Source organism: Balaenoptera borealis (assembly GCF_965194805.1).
Source record: "Balaenoptera borealis genome assembly, chromosome: 6".
NCBI lineage: Eukaryota > Metazoa > Chordata > Mammalia > Artiodactyla > Balaenopteridae > Balaenoptera > Balaenoptera borealis.
In genome coordinates, this window is record NC_138863.1 from 29,867,609 (window position 1) to 29,884,629 (window position 17,021).

General features: G+C 38.3%; 1 protein-coding gene and 1 pseudogene across 6 annotated transcripts in view; one reads left to right on the forward strand and one right to left on the reverse strand.

Moving 5' to 3' along the window:
- INO80D (INO80 complex subunit D) overlaps window positions 1–17,021 on the forward strand; it is a 71,107-nt gene that overhangs the window by 45,272 nt on the left and 8,814 nt on the right. For all 5 annotated transcript variants that reach the window (XM_082397050.1, XM_082397051.1, XM_082397054.1 and 2 more), the window contains 3 exons: window positions 5,477–5,701; window positions 11,411–11,520; window positions 12,924–13,057. In XM_082397050.1, the coding sequence (XP_082253176.1) occupies window positions 5,477–5,701; window positions 11,411–11,520; window positions 12,924–13,057 (469 nt within the window). The remainder of the gene's footprint in view (window positions 1–5,476; window positions 5,702–11,410; window positions 11,521–12,923; window positions 13,058–17,021) is intronic.
- Window positions 5,742–8,315, reverse strand: LOC309631116 (large ribosomal subunit protein uL15 pseudogene; annotated as a pseudogene). The gene has a single exon. The product of its transcript is annotated as a large ribosomal subunit protein uL15 pseudogene (transcript).

Consider the following 17,021-nt stretch of genomic DNA (forward strand, 5'->3'; position numbering starts at 1 on the left):
ACCACCAGGGAAGTCCTTGTTTTGTTTTGTTTTGTTAAAGATTCCACATATAAGAAAGAACATATGGTATTTGTTTCTATTTCTGACTTAATTCATTTAGCATAATGCCCTTGATGTCCATCCATGATGTCATGAATGGCAACATTTCATTTTTTTTAATGGCTGAATAATATTCCATTGCATACATATCATACAATTTCTTTATCCATTCATCTGTGTGTGGGCACTTATGTTGCTTCCACATCTTAGTTATTGTGAATAAGGATGCACTGGGGGTGCTGATATCTCTTTGAGACAGTGATTTCATTTCCTTTGGTTATGTTTACCCAGAAGTGAGATTGCTGGATCATATGGTAATTCTGTTCTATTTTTAATTTTTTGAGGACCCTCCATACTGTTTCCCATTGTGACTGCTCCAATTTACATTCCCACCAACCAAGGATTCCCTTTTCTCCACATCCTAACCAACACTTGTTATTTCTTTTTGGTAGTAGCCATTCCAGCAGGTGTGAGGTGATATCTTATTGTGGTTTTGATTTGCATTTTAATGATGATTAACTATGGTGAGCATCTTTTTGTATACCTATTAGCCATCTGTATGTCTTCTTTTGCAAAATTGGATTTTTTGCCTTTTTGCTATTGATTTGTACGAGTTCTTTCACTTTTTACTTCACACATTTTGTAGTTCTGTTATTTGATACATAAACATTTAAGATTGTTCTGTTCTCTCGATGAAGTGATCCTTTTATTTTTATAAAATGACATTCTTTATCCCAGTCATAGTGTTTGCTCTGAGATCTTACTTTATGTGATATTAGTATAGCCACTCCAGCTTTCTTTGGTTACTGCTAGCTTGGTATCTTTTTCAGTCCCTTTACTTTTAACCTATTTTAGTCTTTATGTTTGAAGTGGGTTTCTTGTTGGCCACATATAGTTAGGTCTTGCTTTTTTATGTACTCTGACAATCTCTGCTTTTTATTTGGGGTATTTAGACCATTTAAATTTAATGTGATTATTGATATTATTGGATTTAAATCTAACATCTTTTGTTTGTTTTCTATTCGTCCTATTTGTTCTTGTCCTTTTTCCCCTGTTTTTCTTTTTTGATTATTTTTTATGATTTCATTTTATCTCCTTTCTTGGCTTATTAGCTGCATTCCTCTGTTTTATTTTTATAGTGGTTGCTTTAGGGTTTACAGTATACATACTTAATTGCCTTAGTGTATCTTTAAGTGTTACACCACTTCATGTATAAGAACCGTATGACAGTGTACTTCCATTTCTCCTTTCCCATCCTTTGTGCTATAGCTGTCATACATTTTACTTCTACCTATGTTATAATCCCCCACGTTTTTACAATTTCTAGAGAGCTCTTTATTCTTTGAGTAGTTCCAGATTGCCATCTGATGTCATTTTCTTCTGTATGAGACGTTTCCTTTAATATATCTTGTAGTGCAGGTGTTCCAGTGATAAATTCTTTCAGCTTTTGAAAGTCTGAAAAAGTTTTTATTTTGCTGTCAGTTAAAAAAATTTATTTTTTATTGAGGTGTAACTGTCTATGCCTTATTTTTTTTCCTCAGCTCTGACTATGCCTTCTTTTCTTAATATTTATTTATTTATATGCATGGCATGTGGAATCTTAGCTCCCCGACCAGGGATTGAACCCATGCCCCCTGCAGTGGAAGCTTGGAGTCTTAACCACTGGGCCACCAGGGAAGTCCCCTAATTCTTTAAACATTTTGTATAAGTCACCAGTGAAGCCATCTGGTAATGAATCTTTTCTTTGTGGGAAGTTTTCGCTCTTTTGTTGTTTTAATAAAGTAAAATAAAGTGACTTTTATTTGGAAAATTTCATGTCATGCCGTGAGATTACAGACAAGCCTGAAGTTTTATGAAATCAGGTTTGGAATTTACTGCTCTGTATTTGGAGCTATTAGTAGCATCTTAATAATAATACCTGTACTTATATTGTGATTTCACATGTATCATTTCTTTCTCTTGACCATGGGAGTTAGGTGAGCCAGCTATGTCTCCATTTCACCCAGATGAGAAAAGTTAAAGAAAGAAGGAAACTTAACACATATCGAGAAATGCTGTAGGTACCAGCCCTTGTCACTGCTGGTATATTATGAGAACTGGCCTTTCTCTTCCTAATTTGCTACTCTTCCTCGGCAACCAGATTTGCAATATTAATGTCTAGCATCTTAGAAGTGGGAGGCATCTTGAAGATTTTCTAGTTTAGGACAGTGCCAAGGATGGTCTGTGGACCTGTGCTAATCTGCAAACTGTTTGTTACTGGACCACAACAAGATAATTTTGGAAGTTATGAATAAGCTTTGAAAACTTTTATCATGATGTAACGTGCAACATCCAGGTGCATCTTTCCATGGTTAACTTGAGAAACACTCATCTAGTCCATTTTCTCTGCAGTAATAAGAGTCTTTTTAAATAACAATGTTGGCAGTTGATTTTCCACCCTAGCTCTATTTTCCCTTTAAGACTTGCTGTTTCTCTTCTTTCATCTTTGTGTTATGGCGTTTCCATTCTCTTAGTTATACAGATTCAAAGTCATTATTGACTTTCTTATCCTTCATACCCAGTCACCAAATTCTTTTGTGATAATGGCCCTTATGTGTTGTGTTCTTTCTATTATCTCTGTGGCCTTTTACTTTTAGTCACTCCCAGTTGTTAGCCGTTGACTCCAAAATCTGTATCTCTTCTCTAAACGTGCCCAAGTTTATAATTTCCAACAGTTTTTCCACCACTCCCTTTGTTGCCTCATCTGTACTTTTTTAAAAAAATAAATTTATTTATTTATTTATGGCTGCGTTGGGTCTTCGTTGCTCTGCCCAGGCTTTCTCTAGTTGCAGCAAGTGGGGGATACTCTTAATTGCAGTGCGCGGGTTTCTCCTTGCGGTGGCTTCTCGTTGCGGAGCACGGGCTCTAGGCCTGTCAGCTAAGTAGTTGTGGCATGCGGGCTCAGTAGTTGTGGCTTGCGGTCTCTATAGAGCGCAGGCTCAGTAGTTGTGGTGCATGGGCTTAGTTGCTCCGCGGCATGTGGGATCTTCCCGGGCCAGGGCTCGAACCCACAATGCATGTCCCCCGCATTGGCAGGTGGATTCTTAACCTCTGCGCCACTAGGGAAGCCCCTCATCTGTACTTTAAATTACCTAGGTCTAAAATGGAATTTATTTCCTACCCCAAATCTGCTCTTGCTCCTGTTTCCTGCTCTCTGCCAATGGAAACAGCTGGGTGATTATTGTCCCTTCCATCTTCCTTGCCCAACTGACAAAGTCTGTCTCTCTCTTTTTTCTTTTTTTAATTATTTGGTTGCTTCGGTTCTTCATCGTGGCACGCGGGATCTTCGTTGCGGCACATGGGATCTTTTGTTGTAGTGCGTGGGCTTCTCTGGTTGCACCGTGTGGGGTCCGGAGCACGCGGGGTCCAGAACACGCTGGCTCAGTAGTTGTGGCGCACGGGCTTAGTTGCCCCACAGCATCTGAGATCTTAGTTCCCCGACCAGGGATCGAACCCGTGTCCCCTGCATTGGAAGGCAGATTCTTAACCACCGGATCACGAGGGAAGTCCCCAGAGTCTCTTATACATGCAGATTACCTCTCATATTCTCCAGTGCTGCTGCTGCCCCCCTGGTGTAGGGTCCTTGTAATGTCTTACCTGGAGTTTTATCATAATTTCCTCACTGTTCTCTTCTTCTGACTCTTCCTCCACTTATATCTGCTGACAGTGTAATCTTTCTCATGCCTAGCTCTGTTATTGTTAGCTATTTTCTTAATAATCTACAAGATTCTTCACTGCCTATGGAATAAAGGTTGAACTCTTTAATGTGGCCTTTAGCTTTAGAAAGTCTACCTAACCCACCAGCACTCCCCTGCATTCCACACTCCTTAGCCAAACCAGGCTACTCAGTCCTTGCTCTTCCCCATCCTGTCCATCTCTGTATCTTGGCTTATATTGCTTTATCCTTGTGAGGTACCTTTCTTTGCTCATCTTCAAATTCTACCCTTTCTTCAAGGTTCAGTTCTGTTGTCACCTCCTCTACAAAAAGCCTTTCATCCAGCAGTCTTTCTAGGGAACTTTAAAAGCATTTTATCTGTACCTCTCCTATGTTTCTTGTTCTCTACCTCACATTAAAGATACTAACAGCATGTACTGGCTCTACTACAATTCCCAAATGGAGACCTGCTGTGGGACTTTGGGGAACAATTAAAATAGAGATTCCTGCGTCCCATCCCATGGAAATTCTGGTTCAGTAGATCTAGGGTAGGTCTTGGGAAACTGAAATTTTACAAAGCTCCTAGCTTTTTCACAGAGCATGATAGACATAGAGTAAATGTTGAATGTCTAATAGGTGAAAAGGTTGAAGTGAGATCCTTCAATTGGTATATCTGTAGTAGAAACTATACTGAAGAGAACATGACTCTTATGACATATACTAAACAGAAGTTTACAGAGTAGCCTGTTACGGGCTATTCTGAAGAAAAAACAGGTAATACCACTCAAGAAGAGAAACCAAGAAAGGATTTACAGAATATTAGTAAGATAATACATCGTCTGTAGTGTCATATGTGTGCTGTTTGTTTATGTTATGATATAAGAGAAGGAAGGTAAAATAACACAGGTCAGTTTTCAAGTCTTATATGCGTTATTCCTAACGGTAAAAAAAAATGAGGTCACATTTATTCTATAGAGAGGTGACCTTTTTAACCTCCCTGGTGGTAGACATTGCTGACTAACCACAGCTCTCTTCCTTGTTGAGCCTAAATGTGCCCTCAGCGTCCTTTTCACTGTAGTGCTCCAGCAGGGGCCACCAATCAATCAACATTAGCGTAATGATAGAAAAGCCTCTATGTAATTCCCTGTTATATGAAATGTTGTTTAGGATATCTCCTGTACTTTAAAAAAATACTGTAGAATGATTGTGATCCCTATAATCAAAATTCTTTTAAGTGCTTAGCAAAAAAAGGGTAGTTAAAAACCAATACATCTGAAAGAGCAGCTCTTAGATAGTATTCACTGCTCCATTAGAATTCACTGCTCTATTTCTGGTATGACCTATCTTTTATGAAATTATGCTGAGTGTTTCCTCATAACCGTCGTGTCATTTACTCAGACTTTTTAGTAAGTAGAGGTAAAGAAATTATTTTCTTCCCCAAAATCCCTAGTCACTTAAAATTTAGAAGACACTGATGCGTTGAGTGTCTAACTATGATAAGCTAAGAAGGTTAAGCTTCTTAGAGCATTGGATTGTCTCTACTGCTCACTTATTGTTAAAACACTGTACTTATTTTCAGCTGCTCTACTGAAATTCTCTTCCTCTAATTTTGTTAAATGTGTGCTCACAGGCCACAGGTTTCAGCCCTGTGCACCCAGCCCCCCTTCCTCATCTGCTTTTCCCCTTTTAAAAATGAGCCTAACGTGTAATCAAGTTTTCTGCTTCTCTCCCTGCACTTTCTAGGTCGGATGATGATGATACAGAGAGTAGGAGCTCCAGGGTGACCCAACTTTGCACTTACTTTCAGCAGAAATATAAGCACCTCTGCCGCCTGGAGCGGGCAGAATCTCGTCAAAAGAAATGCCGGCACACGTTTAGGAAAGCTTTGCTGCAGGCGGCCAGTAGAGAGCCAGAATGTACTGGCCAGTTGATCCAGGAACTACAGAGAGCTGCATGCAGTCGGACCAGGTCAGAGCCTCACACTACCACCTCTTTCTAAGAACTCACCTCAGTCGGTTTTCTCTAATTTTTGAGAGGATAGTGGAGACACAATGAGTGGTGGGCATATTATCTTGAAATATTTAAGCATTGTATTTTGGTTTTGTTGCTCAAAGTTCTATGATGGCAAAATAATCCTGCCATGAGGTGACAGTAAAATTAAAGTATTACTATAATTTTGCTGGAGTTTGATTAGAATTTATTCAGTAGAGGATTTGAGAATGTTACCTGTCTTTAAAAAAATACAGTGCTTAGAAATTTTGTATTATTTAAAAGTAATATTTAGTTTTTTTTTTAAACCACAGAAGTGGTATTGTATGTTTTTTACTTATATTATTTTAAAATTTTCTTTCCATTGTATTTTCTGTTAATATCTACATAATCTCATGTATCATGTATTCAAAATGTTTTATTACATTGGATTTCTTTGGGGGGGAAAGTCCCTTCTGTTTATAATGAAGATACTTGCTTATTGTGAAAATTTGAAAAATATAGAAAAAGGCAGAAAATCTCCATAATATCACCATTCACAAAACAGACCAAGCACTGTGAACATTTTGATTCTGTCTCCTTCTCGTCTTTTTCTGTGTGTGTGTGTGTGTGTGCGCACACGTGCGAATAAACATTATATATATAAAACATTTCGGGGTTTATATACCTAAATATTACCAGTGGTTATCTCTAGATGGTGGGATTATTGATAAAGTTAAAAAAAAATTTGTAGTCTGTGTATTTTAATTTTTCTATAGTGATCATGCATGAGTCATTTGAGGAAAAAAGGGTTTAAAACAAGCAGAAAACTAAAAATTAACCTTTGCTTTGTAGCTGTTGATCATATTCCTTACATATCCATATAAATTTTGAAATTTCATTTTCATTTTGTATATTTCGGTTTTCATTATATTTGCTGTAAAAAAAAAAATAACCTATTTTTCAGTTGGGTATCTCAAAAAATACTATGCCCTTAAGATTTTTCTGCTTCTTGGCATATTTAAGTTGTTTGAAACTGTGTATGTGTATCTAATATACCTCCATAGTGGCTGCAGCCTGCAGTATTTCCCCTCACTCTTTTTTTTTTTTTTGAAAAGCACTTGTTATCATTTAATGAATCTCCCACCACGTGGCTTCAAGCTACCAGGACACAAGCCCCACCGACACCCTTAATCTTCTCCTCAGCTCTTCTGCTGAAGAATTTGGCCTCACGATGACAGGCTGCTTTGGGAGCTTCCCCTTCCCCAGAACTCTGTAGTAACCCGATCGCACCACATCAGGGATAGGAGCAGCTCCAGTCTTGTTCTTGGCGGCATTTACCCGTGTCTGCTCACTGACCAAGGTCCACAGTTTATCAGGGTTGACAGTTGGGCAGAAGCTCTGGTTCCTCTTTAAGTGGTAATGCCTCATACCAACTTTCCCAAAGTATCCTGGGTGATGTTTGTCGAAGTTGATCCTGTGGTGATGCATGCCACCAGCATTACCACGGCCTCCCGGGTGCTTCCCGTGTTTGCCGATGCGGCCGTGGCCATGGCTCACGTGGCCCCTAAGTTTCCGGGTCTTCCTTAGTCTGGATGGCATGTCGGCGGCCGAGACGAAAAAAGCTCCCCTCACTCTTAAGAGCTCCCAGTCCCCTGTAATGGAGGTAGTGTCTGTCCTAGAACATCTTTAGTTCTTAGCTTACTGCTTACTTACTCAGAGACTTGCCTTTCTCAGAGAAACATTCCCAGATTCCACTGACTGTGTTGGGTCCCCCTGATATATATGCTGTTGTGCTCTGTACTCTGCTTCATTGTAGAATTTATACTTACATTAATGTCTGTCTGTCATGCTAGACAGTGGTTTCTATGAGGGCAGGAACAATGTATATTTTGTTTTTAATCTCCAGTGTGGATGAATGAATGAATAGAATTGAACAAGTGAAGGTCTATTCTCTGTTTATTGAAAGAACTCACTCAGTTTGACATAGGTTTTAAAATAATGATATCTAACACTTATATGCTTTCAAGAGTATAATTTCAGTAGAAATTTGAGTTTTGTCCAGCATGAAACAATCTAGATGTAGACCATTGTAGATATCGGGTCTCGTATATTATTATGACCCTGTCAAAGATGTAAGAGACTATACTGTGAGCTTGGGACAATTTGCTATTTGTGTGGAAACGGTATTTACCTATGATTTTTAACTGGCAGAATCGACTGCTTCCTTTTCAGAACATCTCCCAAACCACCCTTAGTGATGTTTTTAAGAAAATTTCATGATAACTAAGTATTACAAATCAAACACCAAGATGAATTTGATTACAGTTCTCAGATTTATATGATGTCATTTGGTTATGTCTCCCATGATTAGTAAAAAGTTTATTGCTCAGTGCATCACTGATAATCATATGACACTGTGCCATAATCATTCCTTGGTGATTAGTAACTGACTGCTTTACATTGCATATATTTTAGGTTTGCAGAAATCAGCTGTCAGTTGAATAATGTCCTCTGTGTTTAATATTTTTTGTTCTCAAAGGCCTAGTTCCACAAAAGACATTTAAAAGGTTGCTGTTAGATATTTTATTTTATTTATTTTATTTTAAAATTTTAAAAATTTTATTTCTTTAAAAATTTTTTGGCCGTGCTGCACGGCATGCAGGATCTTAGTTCCCCGACCAGGGATCGAACCTGCGCCCCCTGCAGTGGAAGCGCGGAGTCTTAACCACTGGACCGCCAAGGAAGTCCCGCTGTTAAATATTTTATTTATTTATTAATTTATTTATAAAGTTAGGCTACGTTGCTGTGCGCGGGCTTTCTCTAGTTGCGGGGAGCGGGAGCTGCTCTTCGTTGTGGTGTGTGGGCTTCTTATTGCTGTGGCTTCTCTCGTTGCGGAGCACGGGCTCTAGGCACGCGGGCTTCAGTAGCTGCAGCACGCTGGCTCAGTAGTTGTGGCTGCGGGCTCTAGAGCGCAGGCTCAGTAGTTGTGGCGCACGGGCTTAGTTGTTCTGCGGTATGTGGGATCTTCCCGGACCAGGGATCGAACCCAAGTCCCCTGCGTTGGCAGGCAGATTCTTAACCACTGCGCCACCAGGGAAGTCACTAAATATTTTAGAAATTAAAACTATAGGGACTACCTTCTAATAGGTATTCTTTAAATATAGTTTAGATATAAACTGAACAATATTAAAATGTTCTTTATATAATAACTTTGTCATATTTATTGGTGAATATGTGGAACAAGCCATTGAAATAACTTAAAGTATGTAAACCCAAATCTCAGTATCTTGTAACCCACAATCCTGCAGAGAGATAGTGTTGGTTGTGTGAAAACTTCCTTTTTAATGGGGGATCCAGTATAGCATACAAATGGAAAGCCTGTCGTAGATATTTTCATATTAACGACATCAAAACCTTTGTTTTGTTGGGATTATTTGGATAATAAAATATATCTAACATCACAGCAGGCATTTTTACCTTAATTATCCATGGGGATATTGAAATTCTGACTTTGGGTTTATTTTAAGAGAAAGATTGGTGAGTTGGAACATAATGGTGATTTTAAAAAATGAAACCAATGGTTTACTTTGAAGTTTAGGGTAAAGAAAGTGAGGGTCGTGTTGTAACACTAGGCCTGGTAGCTGGCTGAGCAAATTATTAAACTGTTCAATGAAAATTATCCATTCAAAATAGAGAGGTACCTTCTATTTAAATCTAGACCAAGAGAAATTAGGCTTAGCTGCCAAAATAGTAAAGCTTCGTTTTTTTTTGAAAATGTGTATTCTTTTTTACAGGGCTTAATGACCTAGTTCCTCACTCTTGTGATCTGACAAATCTTGCAGAACTTTTAATGAAAGCAACTTCTGTGGCAGCACCTGGCAGCATCTATTTGCATTTACTGTTTATATGAAAGTTACAATTATAATGAAAATATTCTTTTATTTAGATTTTATGTAATAAGTTCATATGTAACTTCTTCTATATGACCTTCTCTAATTAGTGTAAATCATTCCACTTAAATCCTTAGAAAGATATGAGAAACAATTCAGAATATTTCTTTATGTTTGATGCCTGACTTGTGACTCAGTGCATTAAGCAGATTCTTTTTCCATACTCAGGCATGTGTAAAGGCCTAATAGTTTGTGACGCTCTATAGAATTACATAGATAGCATAGTTTTTATGTTGATACTTTCAAGAATTTAAATATTGTTCATTTTGAAAATTTTTTTATGTTTGTATAAAACTATGGAAGGATCACAAACTAATAAAATGAATGCTTATTATAGAACGAGTGGGAACTAGCAAGTCAAGACAAGGGTGGAAAGGAGATTCTTCACTGCATAGCTTTCTGTTCTGTATCCCATTCCTCATGTATTAGGTTAAGTTTTCTGCAGATGTATTGTTTAGCAGCTTGACGAGGCGGGACAGGAATAAAGACGCAGACGTAAAGAATGGACTTGAGGACACGGGGAGGGGGAAGGGTAAACTAGGACGAAGTGAGAGAGTAGCATTGACATATATACACTACCAAATGTAAAATAGATGGCTAGTGGAAAGCAGCTGCATAGCACAGGGAGATCAGCTCGGTGCTTTGTGACCAACTAGAGGGGTGGGAATGGGAGGGGAGGAGGGAGACACAAGAGGGAGGGGATATGGGGATATATGTATACATATAGCTGATTCACTTTGTTATACAGCAGAAACTAACACATCATTATAAAGCAATTATACTCCAATAAAGATGTTTTTAAAAAAAACTGAAAAAAAAATCTGATGATGATGATGATGATGATAGTGGTGACTAACAACCATTGACTCTTTACTGTCTATGTACCATACTGTATACTGTATGTGGTAAGTGTTTTAGGTGTGTTATGTCTTTGGGTGCTTGCCTGTCGACTAGAAGTACTCTCATCTCCACTTTACAGGTGAGGAAGTTGAGGCTTAAGCAAGGCTAAGTAACTTGCCCAAGGTCACAGAGCTAATAAGAGGTAGAGCGGAGATTCAGAACCAGGTCTGTCTGATCTAGTCTCATGGTCTTCATCACTATTCTCTACTGCCTCTTTGTAAAGTAAAAGGAACCAAAATATCACTTAAAAAAGCAAACAAACAAAAAACAAAAACAGATAGACATAGCCAAGACCAATTATAATGTAATATTTGTTTTGTCAGTAGGTTGGAGAAGTATTGGAACTGGTCATTGTAATTCATATTTGCATTTTTTTAAAAAATAAATTTATTTATTTATTTATGGCTGTGTTGGGTCTTCGTTGCTGCATGTGGGCTTTCTCTAGTTGTGTCAAGTGGGGGCTACTCTTTGTTGCGGTGCACGGGCTTCTCACTGCAGTGGCTTCTCTTCTTGTGGAGCACGGGCTCTAGGCACGCGGGCTTCAGTAGTTGTGGCACGCGGGCTCAGTAGTGTGGCTCGCAGGCTCTAGAGCGCAGGCTCAGTAGCTGTGGCTCACGGGCTTAGTTGCTCCGCGGCACGTGGGATCTTCCCGGACCAGGGCTCGAACCCGTGTCCCCTGCATTGGCAGGCGGATTCTTAACCACTGCGCCACCAGGGAAGCCCCCATATGTGCATTTAAATAATGAATGTAGGTAGTTAAAAATGTGGGTGTTACAGAGTAGTAACATTATTTAAATAATTGCCCTGGATTCTTAAACCGTTTTTAAAAATCAGTTCTGTGGTTTTTGTTCCTTAGCATAAGCCGGACCAAGTTGAAGGAGGTGGAGTCAGCAGCATGCAGTGGGACCGTGAAGGGTGAACAGTGCGCCAACAAAGCCCTTCCATTCACCAGACATTGTTTCCAACGTATCCTCTTAACTAAATCAAGTGTGCATTGAAAAGTACTAATTCATTGGGGTGATATATTTCATTCTTAGGCCAAGTGATGAATGACTTTTGAAATCATAACTGTAATATTGAAAATAATTTTTATATTACTTCTGATTTTCTTGGTGTCCTCTGAGTAGTTTTTTTCTGCTTATATCACTGTGACTCTGTATTCAAGAATCATGTCAAAATGAGCAAAGCTGACAGCAAGCAGTAGGTTTTTCCAGTGGCTGTCACTTACATAAATTTTGTTAATAGGATTCTGGTCCTTCCAGTGGTTCTAGGTAGTTTGTATGAGGCAACCATGACACTCATTGATGGGAAAGTCAAATCCCATTATTCAAAAGCTGTTTTTAGTCTTCCAAGAAAGTTATGCAGTTTTACAGTACACTTTTTGCTATGGGATTAATTTGCTATTTTTATCGAATATGGTGCTGATTTGAGATGAGTGAAAGATAACAAACATCACTGACTAGGAAAGAAGATATCTTAAGACAGGATATACTTGAGGAAAACCTATGTTAAGGAGCTTCAGACTGGTTATGAAATCTTATTACTTTCACTTTTATTAAACATTTGAAGTTGAGTAGCATTTTAAAAACTTATATAGTTGCAATTACTTTTCTGATTTTTGCCTTCCTTTCTGTTCTTGGTGTTGTATTTTCACAGCTTTTTCAGCAGTAGTTTCTATGCAGTAAAGGCTTTATAAATAGCCTTAACCGTAAAATCATAAAGGAAAAATGAAAGGTATTTCCTTAATAGATATAAAGTAAATCTATGGAAATGTAGTTAGTGGCTGGCTAAAAGTATAGGTGCTTAAAAATGATGATGATAAAAAGCTGATGTTCCAATTTTAATGGTACAGTTTTGATTTAAAAGTAATTTTTTATAAGTTTGAGTTTGGTGTTAGAAGTGTGAAATGAAAAATTCAAATTTGGATAGTCAAGTTTTTTGTTATTATATCTTTAAATATTTATTCTTGATGAGTATCTTAGGCAGAAATTTTCCTTAAAAGAAAGTTTTTTGTTTGTTTGTTTTTAATCATCATAGTGGAACTTTTAGGAGTCAGTGTGTTAGGAAGGAAATGACCCTGCTTCTCCAAATAACAGAAATCACAATGGCCATAAATCACAATGGGAGACTCATGTTAGAAGCTCATGAGCAAAATAGACTCCTTCAGAAGTATATTCTGAGAAATAAAGATGATAAGCTCAAACTATTATCATTTTTCTATTATTAGTAGTTGGGTTGGTTCTTTAGCTTTTATACATAATAAAATTTATACTTACTAAGCACAAGTTAGGGAAGAAACAAATTTTATGTAGAACTCGAAAAATTAAATGGTTTCAGTGTATTTTATTCCTAACTTAAAAAAACCCCAGATATCCTCTTGAACCGCTCTCAGCAACTCTTCTCAAGTTGCACGGCCAAGTTTGCAGACGGACAGCAGTGCTCTGTGCCCGTGTTTGACATTACACACCAGACACCTCTGTGTGAAGAACATGCCAAAAAAATGGTAAGTTCAAATTTTATTTTCTGCAACAGAGGCGTTCAAAGTTTATATATATATATATATTTTAAATTGTACTGAACTATAGTTGATTTACAATGTTGTGTTCATTTCTTCTGTACAGCAAAGTGACTCAGTTATACATATATGTATATACATACTCTTTTTCATATTCTTTTTCATTATGGTTTTCACAGGATATTGAATGCAGTTCCCTGTGCTGTACAGTAGGAACTTGTTTATCCATCCTATATGTAATAGCTTGAGGCTTTCAAAGTTTTGATAGCCGTCCAGAGTAGGAAATATTGTATGACTTAGTACAAACTATATGTGTATGTAAATCACTGAAACAAGTTTTGTGAAACAGTACTCTTTTAGTACCTCATATTTTGTAGTCTCTTCTATTTCACTAAAAAAAAAAAAAATGCTGGTCATAACCTATTGAATTAATTTTATACCCTCACTGAAAAAAAACACCGTTCTAGAAAGTATTTAGTAGTTAGTTAGATGTGGTCATTGTGTTTATTATCTATACCTAGTCTATACTTCTCTTCTCCTCAAGATACATTTTCTTATACATAGGCAGATTTCCCAAGATCTTTCTTTGCTCCATTTCTCTAGGATTTTGCTTTTCTTATATATAATTCTGCGAATGTCTTGGATATTTGATGAAATTTCAGCCAAAAGCCAACCCTTATTATAATTCCACTGGACTTAATTATTGCTTTGGTTAATGCTGGTAGCGTAAGCCCTAATTAATTCAGAATAATTTGGAGAGAAGAGTCTGAATTAGTGAACTACCTGAATTATATAACCACTTAAAATAAATGCATTTCACCCATCAGACACTTAACTGAGTTGTTCTGCTATTTGCAAGGTATTGTGCTAGGTACCTATGTATTAAAAAGTTGAATAAGACAACTCTTACCTGCTATGAGCATATTTTAGTTTGCAGATGCAGATGCATCAGGGTAACCAAGTGGCCATTGGACAGGACTTAGTAGTGTAACACTGTGGTCCTGGCTTTGCCACTAGCTATATGTATAACATGGACTATTGAGTCATCCTTTCTAGACCTCAGTTGCCGTGTATGAAGTTTACTGGCTTCTTCTCTAAGAACCTGTTTTGTTTTCTAGATTTCCTTTATGGACCATATATTTTGAAAAGTTGTATACTAAACTACGTATACAAATATTGAATAATTACTTTCCCATTTTAATTTAAAAACATTTAAAATATAGACATTTTTGTTAGCTTATTGAGGTTTTATCACGGTTAAAGAATGACTTCCATATGTTTTTTGAACCACTTTTGTGGACCTTCATTGATGATTTCACAGACCCTTGGTAATACGGGCACTGTAGCTTTCAAACCACTGAAGTAAATGATCCTGGTTGTAAATGTTGGTTTTAAAGTTATACCATTCCATCATACTTCTAATAAGACTAGGAAAATATTGTTAGATAGGGAGGCTGTACTTTAGGATCTGCTTTATTGATTTAGTGAGTTGATGATTAGTATAACGGTTTTTATGTGAATGCTTCTAAAGAAATTGAAAGCAGTTTATACTTTTCAGCTGGTTAAACATTCCTACTTAGGTAGATTCAGCCAGGCAAACAGAAGGTTGAATTAGTATAATAAAAGTAGTCATCAAATAATATATATTTTATATAATAATGTAAAATAAAAATACGGTATAAAATAATATTAATCAGGTTTTTAAAAGTTATTTTCAATGCAAAGTTTCTATAATACGATACAGATGGCTTTCTCTCTGAAGGCAGTTGTAGAATCTGACACTAGTTTGAGCTATTTTTAAGTTAAAAATTACATAAGAGTAGAGCAAACACTTGTATTCCATCCGTCCCCCAGTGAGAGACGAACACTGGGTGATAAAAACTGTGCAAATCTCATGGCTCTACTTTCAGACTATATCTTGAATTCACACACGTTTTACCAACTTCGCTGCTACCATTTTAGCCTTGGCTACCATCGTCTTTGCCTACATTATTGTAATAGTCTGCTAATTAGTCTCCCTTCTTCCTGCCATGGCCACTGTGCCCGGATCTGTTGCTCACGTATCAGCCAGGGTAGACTGTGCATGTGGGTCCCACTGTCTTTGAATTTACATATATAGTAAAGTTCACTCTTTTTAGTGTTCAGTACTATGAACTTTGACATGCATACAGATACATAGTCAAGATACAGAATCATTCTGTCACCCCCAGAAGTCTCTCGTGCTGCCCTTGGTAGTCAGCCCTTTTCTCTCCCCACTGATCTGTTTCTGTCCGTATAATTTTACATTTTCCAGAATGTCTTCTAAATGGAATCATTCAGTATGTAGACTTTAGAGCAGGCCTTTTAGAATATACATCTGATCATTTTAGTTCCCTGATCAAAACTTTCCAGTGGCTTCCCGTCGCATCTAGAATCCAATCCGAAATTCTTACCATGCCTATGAGGCACTCCCTGATCTGGCCCTGGCAGCCTCTCCAGCTTCGTCTTATACCCTCTCCTGACTTCCACAGCTCCAGCAACATTGGCCTTCTTGCTCTTTCTTAAACACTCTAAGTATGCTCCCACCTCAGGGACTTTCTGCTTGTTTTTCTCTTTTCCTGGAGTGTTCTTTCCCCAGATTCTCCATGTCTCACTCCTTCATTTCACTCAGGTTTCTGATCAAGTGTCAGTTCATTTCTGCCTCCCCTCTACCCTGCTACTTTTTTTTTTTTTTTTTTTTTAATTTATGGCTATGTTGGGTCTTCGTTTCTGTGCGAGGGCTTTCTCTAGTTGTGGCAAGTGGGGGCCACTCTTCATCGCTGTGCGCGGCCCTCTCACTATCGCGGCCTCTCTTGTTGCGGAGCACAGGCTCCAGACGCGCAGGCTCAGCAATTGTGGCTCACGGGCCCAGCTGCTCCGCGGCATGTGGGATCTTCCCAGACCAGGGCTCGAACCCGTGTCCCCTGCATTAGCAGGCAGATTCTCAACCACTGCGCCACCAGGGAAGCCCTACCCTGCTACTTTTTATCCTCGTACTCTACCTTATTTTTCTTCCTAACATTTATATTTGCCTAAATTATGTATTAATTAGTTTGTTTATTGTCTGAATCCCCCTACTAGAATGTAAACTTCACAAAGGCAGGAACATTTTTTTGTTCAATGCCACTATATCCCCAGTGCTTGGAACAAAGATGCTCCATAAGTAATTGTTAAATAAATTATCGGTTAGGCACATGGCTTGTGGGGGAGAGGGGTGAGGTTCTGAACTGGACTCAGCCACTTGATAGGACAGCCATTGGTAGAAGAGGCTAGAGCTGCCCGAGGTCCAGGCTGGCAGACAGAACATGGTATTCAACAGGTATGAGACCATACAACAGATGGTAAGTTACTAAATGCGTTGTCCTGCATAGAAGTAGAATGGGACAGTGAGAATGCTGGGCGTGAACAGTGTTTGTAAGTAGTGTAGGTAAATGAACAGTTGGCCTTATTAGGAAAGCCTCTGGGACACAGGTGCTCTCTGGAGGAGCTAAGTAAGGGAATACCAAGAGCCAGGCAGGGTCTCAGTCATGGGCACTTCTGTGTGGAGGAGCTGGCACGTTACCAAAAACGTTGCCTGGCTACACAACATAAGCCTAAGAGAGTAAGACAGAAGCCTAGAAGCAGAACCAGTAGGACTTGGATATTCTTGGCTAGAGCTCTCTTCCTCCCTCCTGCTCAAGGTTCACACTGGCCCTAGAGGGAAATCCTGGAATGGATGCCAGCACCTGGTGGGTACTAGTAGCTGCTTATTCACTATTTATTCAGTTACACAGTGGGCAATAAAAAAAGGAGATGTCAAGTGTTGAACCAAAAGGAATTACAGAGGCTGGGAAGCAGCCTCTTTTTTGTTGTTTTCTAAATTTGTGACTTTTGAGTCTGTAATTGTGTTTGGATTCAAGTATTTGTCTGGGACTAAACATCTTTTAGATTTCCT